The following is a 12,499-nucleotide window of genomic DNA, read 5'->3' as shown; positions in this document are numbered from 1 at the left end:
TTTATACTGTTTTACATCACTGCCCCTGGGTCTCCTAATATCAACCTACGTTCACTTCCTGTTATTTTGTATTTGCCGTTTGTAATGGTACTGGATGGTGAAATATAGTTTCTGATAACATGATATTAATCGTTTATGATATTCTGCTCAGAAATCCTCCACAAAGCGTCCTGATCCCACTCTGTCAGACATTGGCATCTATCAGGATATCCCCAAGCGCGTGCCGCTGGACCCCAGTGGTAAGCCTTTATTATTTCATCACGTTTCTTTTCTTCATTGCAAATAAAGCCTGGCTTTCTAGATGTTACTGTACTGTTGAGATGTGAATAAAGTGTTCAGGACTTGGAGATGTGAAAATATAATCTCGTCACAGTACACCATGATGGATATTAATCTCGTATACCATTCGCTGAGAGGCTCCGGTTGAAATTATGGATTCTGACCGGTATAGGACTACTTTGTGAGGGTACCGGTGCCTGTCAGTGCATGGTATATTTGATTTATATCCCTCATCAAAAATTTCCAAACTGAAACTGTTGATTAGAAATAAACCTGAAAGAAAAAAAAAAAACCACAATAATTCGAGGTCGAACTCTGCCTCATTAGGCGTGATCATGATACGCAGAGCCACAGCTGTGACTCAGATCAGCCACAGAGCTTGAAATTGTGACGTCAGTTCATGGTATATCCAGGATATACCATGACCGACTCACATCATATCCATGAGATACAGTACATTGCTTCATCAGTGGTGGAAGTATTTTACGTCACGTGAGCCATCCTCAGCCAATCCATGCACGGGAATTTTTTGATGAGGGATATAATTATTTCTATAAAATATCTATAAAAATCTATTAGAAAATGAGCTATTTTAATTTGTTAATTTTATCGAAAATAGTTAAAATTCTGTTTTCCATGTTAAATTTTTAAAAAGGAATAAATTATTTAATAAAATATAAATGCAAATTTTAATTATTCAAATGTTAATATAAAAATTTAACGATTTGTCGACATTAAAGTATCACAGGGTTTATTTATTTGTTTGTTTGCTTGTTTTTGAATGCAAGATTGATGGGAAATTGTTAGCAAACATGCATCATAATACATATATTTTTGTAATATCACCCACCTCTAATCAGAGTTAGTGATGCAATGCTGCCATTTATTTAGAAGATAACAATATCGCAGCTCCAAATATCTTCCAGTGCGTATCTGGTTCTCTGTTCTTGTTTTGACTTTAAAAGTAGTTTTCTTTTTATCCCTCGCTGGCTGAAAGGTCCGAAGAGGGATTATGTCGTGGCGATGTCCGTCTGTCCGTCCCGGGAAGGGTTCTCACCTTCTGAACTCAACTCCTCCCACGATTTTTGGAGGAATTTCACAAAACGTGACCGGGTTCTTTGTTATATATCAGTAATGCGTAGATTGTAACTTCGTTAAATTGGGTCACATTTTATCAGAGTTACAGCCCTTGATGAACAAAATTATAATTTGACAATTTCATGAGTGTGTTTTTTCCTTCTGAAATCAACTCCTCTCTGTTTTTGGAGGAATTTCATGAAACTTGGTAAAAGACCTCGCTGTATGTCGGTAATATGCATATTGTTATTTTGTTCAATTCGGTCGCATTGTACCAGAGTTCCAGCCCTTGATTAACAACCTTGTACTTTCACAATTTCATGAAGGTGTGCTCGCCTTCTGACATCGACTCTCAATTTCTGGACGAATTTCTCGAAGCTTGGCAAAAGGCCTTGTTATATGACGGTAATACGCAGATTGTGATTTCATTTCGTTTGTGAAAATTTTCGCAGAGTTTTAACCCTTGATTAAATAACTTGTACTTTGACAATTCATGAAAGTGTACGTTCTTCTGAAATCAACTCCTCTTACAATTTGGGGAGGAATTTCACCAAACTTGGTAAAAGGATTCTTTGTTATATGACCGTTATACGCAGATTGAAATTTCGTTTAATTTGGGCAAATTTTACCAGATTCATGCCCTTGATTATTAACAAACTTGTACTTCTTTCTGAAATCAACTTCCCTCACGATTTTTATCCCCCGCTGGCCGAAAGACCTGAAGCGGGATTATATCGTGGCGACGTCCGTCCATCCGTCCTGGGAAGGGTACTCACCTTCTGAAATCAACTCCTCTCTCAATTTTTGGAGGAATTTCACAAAACGTGACCGCACATGCAGTGTTGCCAGATACTGCTGACGCTTTCCAGCCCAAAATATGTTCAGAAACCGCCCAATCTGGCAACACTGCGCACATGCTGCTTCTCTTGAACATATACACGGAAGTAAGGCGGAAGGTAGTTTGTCGACGTCACCTCAGGACGACGCCAACAATTGGTCAAATTTGCGGGGAAGTTGCGGTGATTGGATATAATTGCAATACCGCCCTGAATTCGCGGGGATTGGTTGAAGTTGCAAATCGCAACATCGCGAGATCGTGGAGGGTCTGATCAATGCGCTCTCCATACGCCTATAAAGCACAATAGCGTAGCCTAAATATCACAATCGTGTCAAAGACTACATAAAGTTGTATAAACTTACCTTAACATGTAGATGCAGGCAGGATGTAGCTTATCAGAGTTGTCTCCTCACGCTGTCTCAGATAGGCAACGCACGCAATGTCAGGCCGGGTGTGTCAGTGTCGCCGTGCGGGCACGGACTGAGACTATGGCGGCCCAAATTAGACTATGGCGGGCCGCCATAGTCCCATCAATGTGTAGGAAACACTGGATGTATCGTAGGAGGGTGTAGCAACACCAATCATGATGGGATTAGTATTCATCGTTTCCCAAAAGACCGGACAGTGAGAGAGAAATGGGAGCGCTTGGTCTACACAGGCTGTGCACTGAAACCTGCTGGCGCTTCTGCAGATAACGTCACGAATCTGGCTCCAGACTCCCTTGGGATTTTTCCAGACGCGTTTTGTTATTTTATTTTATTTTTTCCTGCTGTAGACAGATGGCCTTGTGCAAAATTACCCTTCTGGATGAGTGTGTAAAGGGACATTCTTTCATATATTAAAAAAAAACACGAAATTGGTCCAGAATATGCACTTTAATTTGCATCACATGCTCTGCCAGTTTAATCTCGCACTTTGCTGTTCTTACATTTATTGTTCCAATCTTGACATGATGGTTATTCCTTGGCTTTCATTTTGCTTTATGCTTTATCGCAGTTTGAAGTTGCATTGGATAGTTGATGTATAACAAGCTACTGTATATCTGTTATTTAAAGGGAACTACTAGAATACTACTAAATAAATAGAAATATTTACTAATGATTAACAAACACAGTTGCTCGTCCTATCTGAAGGACTCAAGCTTTTTTTTTTTAAACCTTTTAATCAGCAGTTTCAGATTTGCTTTCCAACTAGGAGGGAAGAGGCTACTTCACTTCCTAGCGCCAGTGACTCTGTTAGTTCACTCAGCCGCAAAGCCGAGCTATCCAGGGTGTACTTTAAGTGTTTCGACTCAGGAGGGCTTATAGACACTGCCTTCTGGGCCTAGCGGATACACCTCCAAGAGTTACGCTTCTTCAACACTCCGTACACATTAGTCACATTGTCCTTTTTTTTTTTTTTCTCTCCTGTGTATGTATGAGCAGATGGCACTGCGTATGACAAGCTGTGGGATGGTCACACTCCCACACTTCCCACCGTCCCACACCAAGCACATTCCATACGCCTCTCCATTGACCAGTTTGCGTTCCAAAAAGTGTTGGGGAAAGGCAGTTTCGGCAAGGTGAGAACACGTCCACACACACACCTGAGTACGCATCGACAGGTTCGATCAGAACATATCTATAAACAGTAAAAGTACCGTTCTCTTGTCTTTCTGACACATCACGTAAATACAGCCTGTAATGTGTAATGAAACGTCAGTACCGTGTGTGTACATGCGCTAGGTGCTGCTGGCAGAGGTGAAGGGCCGCGGCGAGTTCTTTGCCGTGAAAGCGCTGAAGAAGGACGTGGTGCTGATGGACGATGATGTCGAATGCACGATGGTGGAGAAGAGAGTGCTCGCGTTAGCCTGGGAAAACCCCTTCCTCACACACCTCTACTGCACCATCCAGACCAAGGTGCCATAATGGTTCTCGGGAGAAGTGGCGCTTTCAGGCTGTTTAGGAGACTCGTTTTGAGTATTACAACAATAAAAAGTTTGATGCTCGACACTATGGCACTGTATACATCTTACTGTTCATCCTGATGATAAATACAAAGCTCATGACCGTTCACATTGAGGTTTAATTAAGTATAATTAACAAATCTTTCTGGAAATACCAGTCTGCCTCGTCCAACAAATATAGTTTTGTTTTGTTTTTTTAATGAATTGTGTATCTGTCTGTCATTTATCATTCGCCATTTTGGCAGAATGTTGTCAGAGTTGCTTTGTTTAATGATTTTTTTTTTTTTTGTAATCCACTTTCCATGCATTTGCGTCCACAGGAGCACTTATTCTTCGTCATGGAGTATCTGAACGGAGGAGATCTGATGTTTCACATTCAGGATAAAGGCAGATTTGAACTTTACAGAGCCACGTAAGTGACTGACGTAGTTACTCCTAAACAAGCGTAACAAGCCAAACAGGACTGTCGCCTGTACATGCAGGCCTCTGAAAAAAAATCCTTATGCTATAATTAGAAGTGTTAAAGTGCCATTCCACCATTGGATGTATTCTTTGGCATAAAATACAATATATTTTATGACAACATGACTAGACAGAGAAATCTTTTAGCTTCAAAATGATATATCAAACACAATTTTTTGACAACGACAAGTATATTAATTTTGCGACCAAAGTCACCTACCCTTTTAATTTCCGCGCGGTAGTGAAACGTGATGTCATCGGCAGGTTCCCCTTCTTGTGTACCACGTGTCGGTCTATTTTTAGACCAGGAAACGCCCAAAGTGAGAGAGTCATTTCTCCTCGTATATGGGGGCCAAAAAAATTGCAAAAAATTAGTTAATCTTTCAGTTAGCTAGATTTATTGGTATTAGCTAGGTTTATTGGTATTATTTTTATCGCGTTCTATCCTCCATTGCTGATATGTGCCACGTCACGTGGTACACAAGAAGGGGAACCTGCCGATGACATCACAGGCGGAAATTAAAAGGGTAGGTGACTTTGGTCGCAAAATTAATATACTTGTCGTTGTCAAATTATGTTTGATATATCATTTTGAAGCTAATAGATTTCTCTATCTAGTGATACCATTTATATATGTTGCCAAAATATATTGTATTTTATGCCAAAGAATACATCCAATGGTGGAATGGCACTTTAAGGGGAATATCTGATGAATTCGACGATCTGGTCCTTCACTTTAATTTTAGTGCTCGATATCTGGATTATTGATACTGTAATGTGGAATATAAGAAGAAGAACCTCCTCCCAGGACCTGGCACACTGTTTAAGTTAAAACTCGATCAGTATTTTTTTTGCAATTCTCAGTACGTCACCCATATGGAAAAGAAATGGAAGAAACTTGTAAAAACAATATATAACTTTCCGTCACCTTCAGTTTATGTTTCATGTATTGTGCATCATACTCCTGAAAGTGGCCACTTTTGCATTACTGTCCTATATTGTTCTGATAAATACGCAAATCATACAAGTTTCATTTTGTTCAAATTTACTAAGGCTCTTGTATCTGGTTTCATTGTTGTATGCTTTACATACAAGTTTCAGACAAAGGACATACAAATTTTATAAGATTTATCTACATCTTTTCCATATGGGCAAGGATCGGCTTACGCTTCCTGTTTTGGAGTTTCTTATGGTTTAAAGCAGTTTAAGCGCAGTTTGTGGCATAAACAAAACAAAAAGGGACGTGGTAGCAATTAACCCCTTGGCTGCCACCCGTTGTAATGTGCCGGGTATATCGGACAAAAATAGGTCAAAATTGGGATATTTTGATAATCTTTCTCTAACTTGTTCAGAACTTTTATATTTTTAATATTTGTATAGAAAAATCACAAAAAACACTGTCGAGTAAAAGTAACCTTTAGTCATCAAAAACCACAAGACAATGGGTCTCGTCAATGAGAACCTGTCCATAAACATGAATTGCTAATACTTGAAAACACCGTGTACACCAAGGGTCCATGTATTCCAAGTAACTGGGTACCATTTTTATGATGGTCTTTGGTATGACCCGACCGGGAGGCGGACACGCTAACCACTTGGTCAACTCGCGGTAATGCACCATGTAAGGTACATAAAAGGAGGTGTTTATGACAAGTAGTGTACGTCATAAGGCACAGCGGTAAAGGATTTCATGACGTACGTGACTCGTCCAAGGGCATTGAAGGGGTTAAATAATGTAAAATAATAAACCAGTGTTCCACCAGGGACCTAAACATCTGTAAGTACTTATTGTGTGGAGCATGGGCTGAATCAGTGTCATGTAAATCTAAGATTTTTGCAGTTACGACTTGGAGCCGGATTGTTTCTAATAATATGACAAAACAGTCAAGAACAGTTCTGTTCACTTATAGACTCGCCGGGTAACACCACCCCCCTGTGCATTCATGAAATTTTCCACAGAGTCAATCATGTGACCACGATGCAATGCATACATTTGTGCACATGCCAGTGTTGTAGTCGAGCCACTAAACCTCGAGTCCAGTCTAGAGTTCCCAGTGTTCAAGTCCGAGTCATTTAAAAAAAAAAAAAAAATTTCAAGGGCTTCAACCGCACCATTTGACGGCGGCTGTTTCAGCACCATTAAACATGACGTATGAACAGGTGAATGTGCTTCTCTTCATCAGCGAGTGTCGAGTATTCGGCCAGAGATGGTTGGGAGACGGATGTAAGTGCAGAAGGTGTGCTTATTAATACAAGTCAAGACACAATCCAGAACGGCAGACAAAATCGTGAAACGGTGAAACGGGCAATAGGTCGAGCGAGGCACGAACATGCTATCATGCTGTAGACTCAGCAGAATCAAAGACGAGAAACAGGAAATCAGGGCTCAGGAAACCAAATAAGGAAATAAGGCTCGATAACGTGTCAGCAATGCAACTCAATACTTCGCAAAGTAAGTGTGTTTTCAAAGTTTTTATATCCGTGTGCTGATTGCGCCTTAAGCCTAGGTCTCAACCCACGGGCGCAGATGGGGGGGGATTCGTCCCACCCAGATTTAAATTCACTTCGTTCGGTCCCCCCCACTTATAGGGAGGAAAAAACGTCTATGCTGTCTTTCTTTGCATAAGGCAAACCTCACGGAAAAATCAAAAGACTAATTACCATTCGGTTTATTGAGGTGCACAGCAGTGTATACATAGTTGCAACAACTCGCATAAAACAAAACAAAGACTGATATTCGGTTGGTTGAGCTGTGCAGACTGCACAGGTTGCGAGCTCGAGCTTGGTTGCTATGGTAACCCACAAGTTTGACAGGCATATCGGGGTTGGGGTTGGTTTGCTGGCAGCTTTGTCCCCCCCAGTTTTTTGTCCCCCCCCCAGTTCAAAAAACGTATCTGCGCCCCTGTCTCAACCGGACGTACGATTTTTTTGGCCGTGCGATTTTTGGTGTTTCCCAAATCGCTGCGGTTTTTTTTTTTTCGTGGAGAAAGATGCACGTTGGCCGTAAGTTTGTCTTGCAACCTGAAAAAAACGTAAGCGCCCGTAGAGTGAGTTTGACATGACAAAGAACCTCTGCGGCCAGTCTACGGCTCGAAAATCAGCACGTCACACGCGTGCCCTCCGTGTGTTTTTTGCACGTAGACCGGCCGTAGGAGCACGTACGACCGGTTGTGACCGAGGCCTTAGTCCTGTGCAGGTGTGAATCGTTTACGAAGCGCGCCCGAGAGTCTATCTGGTGCACGCGCCAAGGCGTCCAGGTGTGACACTCTCTTGCATGAAATTAGTACAAAAATTAATGTAGATATAAATATCTTTTGCTAAATTATTATGGCATGTTACAAAAAACAACGAAAAGAATCCAAGTCCTCGTCTCCAGTTTACCAGTCCGAGTCGTCAGTGCTCAAGTCCAAGTCAAGTCACGAGTCCTTAAAAGCAGGGCGCGAGTCGGACTCGAGTACTCCAAGCCTGGCAGGTACAGGTAAAGAGCTTCAGTTGAAGATTGGAAAAACAACACTTGACCTTTTTCCGGCCTTCATCTGCCCAGGTTTGGTGAGCCCTTGCAGGCTTACTGGAGCGATGTCAAGAGTGACTGTGGTTAGATCACGGATTTGATATGAACGTTAACCGAAGCGTTTCACCTTGATTCCATTTTCATGATCGTATGTATCGCGCTGCTGACACGTGACTGACTGGATCATTGCGTGAACGACAGGTGTTCCTAATAAAGTGGCTGGGGCGTATCCATATTCCTGACTAAGATGGTTTTTATTTTAGGTCCATCGCTTAAAGTTTAAACAGAAATGCTGAAGTATGGTCTGCTGGATTTCAGTGCACGTCTCGAGGTTATTTATTCAGGACAGTCAAGAGTGCGAATTGGAGAAACGTTACTTGTTTTATGCGCTGGCGAGACGGGATGGAGGCTTTGAATGTAAAATATATCTTCATGTAAGAGGCATCTTAATTTGAAACTTTCTTTTACTGCAGGTTTTATGCTGCTGAAATTATTTGTGGCCTGCAGTTCCTTCATTCCAAAGGCATCATTTACAGGTGAGCTTCGAGTAAATCATGATTGCTGGTATTTCCTCATATCTATCCTGTGTTACCCTGAATATTAAATAAACTGCCTTCACTGAAGCAGATAATACAGTATATTAGGATGTAATATTGTAATTTGTCATTTTAAACTGTTTTTTTTGGATTACATCAAATAAAATATTATATAAAGAGAGGATATTATGCAGTGTGCGTGAAGATATGAAGTTTATCTCCGAGTCATTTATGTAGATCTCACGAGTGATTTTTATATATTTTTCAACACTTCATATTATATCGACACATCAACAACAAAAAAGCAAGTTAATTAAAAGAATTTTAATTTTGAACCAGTCCACCATTTTGACAATGCGCATCCAGTCAACGGGAAAACACTAGGAGTGATGTCATCGGAGTGAAATATTACACATACAGGTCAGGACGCTTTTCCGATGGAATAAAAACACGTGTTCTGTTCCCTTCTAGCGGGTTTCATTCATTTGGTTTGATAGCATGCGATATTGTTAGCATATCGCTTAGCTTACGCGTATGATGTCACTCTACCCCAATGGAGAATGAGCGTTGAATATGGTTTACGATATTGCATGGTTGTCCAGACAACATGACGTCACATATCAGAGATGTAAAACTTCGACGCTAGCGACTGTGACAATTTGTAAACAAACATGGCCGCCCGCCAGGTTTGCTTCGTTAAATCTGGAAGCTTTTGAGAGAATTTTGAAAGACGCATTGAACATCTGAAACGAATGTGTGTATTATAATAATAATTAATAATATTGGCTGGCTTTTTTTCATGGTATATCAGATGTATTCCATTCAGCTACTCGTCTTCAATTTGTTCATTCAGTATCATGCTAGCTGAATGGAATATATCTGATGCATCACTCAATGCCAGCCAATATTATTTAAATATGTCACTCATACCCCTTTTCCACCAAAGCAGTTCCAGGGCTGGTTCGGGGCCAGTGCTTAGTTTGGAACCGGGTTTTCTGTTTCCACTGACAAAGAACTGGCTCTGGATCAGAAAAACCAGTTCCAGGGTAGCACACCAGCTCTAGCCCAGCAAAGAGGAAAGAACTGCTTACGTCAGCGGGGGGGCGGAGTTGTTAAGACCAACAACAGTAGCAAGACCGCGAGAGGGCGCCATTTTTAAATAAGCGACGAGATATCATGGATGCAGTAAAGCAGCAGTCATCCATTATTGTTGTTGTTGCTGCTTCTTCTTCTTCTCCGTGGTGTTGTTGCTTCGATGTTCACGCCAAGGTTTATGCAAATGCAGCGACGTAACTGACGTATACAGTGACGTAATGACGTGGCTCCCCTTAGCACCGCGAGCTATGGAAAAGCAAACTGGTTCTTAGCTAGTTCGCAAGTTGAACGAGTTGTGAACCAGCACCAGCACTGGTCCCGAACCAGCCCTGGAACTGATTTGGTGGAAAAGGGGTAACAGATCTGCAATGTATTTTGGATTTAAAAAAAAAAAATGCAAATTTTTCAACACGATGATAAACTTCATATCTTCAAGCCAACGTGTGATGTTCTTTTTATTATATAGACACATTGAGAAACAAAAAATGCCCAAATATATAAAATAAAATGTTATTTACCAGCTAGGAGGTCACGGTATTTCACCATACGGACCGACCTTAAGCTGGTAAATAATATATTTATTTTTTTCTTTACCAAATTCTAACAGAAAACGAGAGCGCCCGAAAGGGAAAACCGAGCCGAGCCGCCATTTTGAATCCTCATTCACGGCTGTAATGCAAATGGCTTCCTCCTCGGTATACAAGTGCACTTCCATGGCAGGAAAACAACTACATTTTGCCGCCTATGTAGTCCCCTATTTATACAAAATCGAGTCATTCAGGATTCAGCCATGTTTTTGCTCGGCGTTAGCAACAGTTACAGGTTTTTAGCTTTCTCCTGAAATGTTTTCTTTTATTTTGTCTTCCTCAGGGTAGTAAAACTCGCTTTCGCTGTGAACACTGTCGTTATCGCTATCCATGCTGTAAAATTAATGCTATTCTCCTGAGAAATGCTGGCAAAAATTTACAAGATTTTTGAAATAAATCTTATAAAAAAAAAAAAAGATAAATGTTGACAAAAAAAAAATGCTACGATGTTTGTTGTTGTGAACGAGCGAGTCGCCAGGGGTCCGTAACTGGGGTCCGTACTGTAGGATAAAAGCTCGCCAGCCAATCAGAGCGCAGGATTTGATGGAAACCAGACCACGAAAAAAATAAAAAGGTTTATGTCACGGTTTTGGTTCTCCGTGCCCCGACTGGAGCTGGAATGAAAAATACGAGTGGCGTATTTCCCAGTAAAACGCTCGTGTCCATATCTAATCATGACCTGCTCGCTGATGCGCGTTTGTGCTTTTCAGGGACTTGAAGCTGGATAATGTGATGTTGGACAGAGACGGCCACATTAAGATCGCAGACTTCGGCATGTGTAAGGAGAACGTGTTTGGAGAGAATCGTGCCACCACTTTCTGTGGAACACCGGATTACATCGCACCAGAGGTGTGTGGTTTTTGTGCACGTCCTGTCTATAGCAGTGGTTCCCAAAATATAAGCTGATTTGAGAGGTCACTCGTTTTTGATGGAAGACTGACCCGAACACATCACAAGGATTAAATCGTGATCCGTGCATGTGTCTGTGCTCAGATCTTACTCGGGCAGAAATACACATTCTCCGTGGACTGGTGGTCGTTCGGAGTGTTGGTTTATGAGATGCTGATCGGCCAGTCACCGTTCCAAGGCGATGACGAGGACGAGCTGTTCGAGTCGATCAGGATGGACACGCCTCATTACCCGCGCTGGATCACCAAAGAGTCCAGGGACCTGCTGGAGAAGGTAACCGCGTGTGAACCGGCACCTAATGAAAGCTCTCTCTTGTCAGTCAGTCATGCTGCGCATGCTGTTAAAAGCAAACAATGCTAATCGCTAAATACACTTGCGCACTACCTGTTGATTACTATACACATTTTAAACTTCTACTGTTTTATTGAAATTATTCAAAAAGTGCGTATTTTTACTTTGAAAATCTCTTTAAGCAGAAAAAGGAACATTATTTGTGAAAATGTACTTTGCTGCTGAATATTACTTTTGTGTTTAACCCTCATCCTACCATGCTATTTTACACCTTAATCTTACCATGTGGGGTCCGTTTGGACCCCAATACTTTTCTTTAAAATTAAAGCTTATAAAGACAAAATCACCAGATAAGTTTTGTTCAGAACATCTTGTATTAATAACAGCAATACACTAAAGGGCCCAAGGCATAAAGAACACACTTAACCTTCATCCTACCAGCCAATTTTACATACACAAACTACCAGGCGGGGTCCGTATGGACCCCAGGAGGGAATAGCTTCAAATCAATGCAGTAAGAACCAATTCAATGCAGCAAACAGACATAACTTTATTGAAGAACAAAATCCACTATGGCTGAATATCAATGATGTATTATAAATGCAATAACATTGCAATAATATTGCAATAACTAGCATACATGTAGCAAATTATAGCGCCACAAAAGAAATTGGCATTATATACATGATTTTTGCAGCTCATGCAGCTGTAAAACATTCTGGATTACAACTTAGGTCTTTTCTTACAGAATTTAAAACAAAAAAGTAATTGTAAAATAATTTAGGGCTTTTGTTTTGCAGCCTGTGCTGATTGCAGCAGTGGGGTCCACACGGACCCCAAGAAGGAATGCCTTGGTAGTTTCATTATGGAACATAAAAGAAATAAAAGAAGTTAACTTTCAGTGTGCTATTCAATTATAAAATGAAAGACAGATAAACTTTACTCTGGGGTCCGGTTGGACCCCAGTAA

General features: G+C 41.0%; 1 protein-coding gene across 2 annotated transcripts in view; it reads left to right on the top strand.

Annotated features, from left to right (window-relative positions):
- Positions 1–12,499, top strand: part of prkcdb (protein kinase C, delta b) — a 64,192-nt gene that overhangs the window by 46,051 nt on the left and 5,642 nt on the right. For both annotated transcript variants that reach the window (XM_060910157.1, XM_060910158.1), the window contains exons 9-15: positions 152–239; positions 3,619–3,755; positions 3,919–4,092; positions 4,460–4,551; positions 8,586–8,648; positions 11,041–11,179; positions 11,324–11,512. In XM_060910157.1, coding sequence (XP_060766140.1) covers positions 152–239; positions 3,619–3,755; positions 3,919–4,092; positions 4,460–4,551; positions 8,586–8,648; positions 11,041–11,179; positions 11,324–11,512 — 882 coding nt within the window. The remainder of the gene's footprint in view (positions 1–151; positions 240–3,618; positions 3,756–3,918; positions 4,093–4,459; positions 4,552–8,585; positions 8,649–11,040; positions 11,180–11,323; positions 11,513–12,499) is intronic.

This window comes from Neoarius graeffei, chromosome 26 (assembly GCF_027579695.1).
Source record: "Neoarius graeffei isolate fNeoGra1 chromosome 26, fNeoGra1.pri, whole genome shotgun sequence".
NCBI lineage: Eukaryota > Metazoa > Chordata > Actinopteri > Siluriformes > Ariidae > Neoarius > Neoarius graeffei.
Note: the sequence above shows the minus strand (reverse complement) of the source record. Positions and strands in the feature narration are given on the sequence as shown.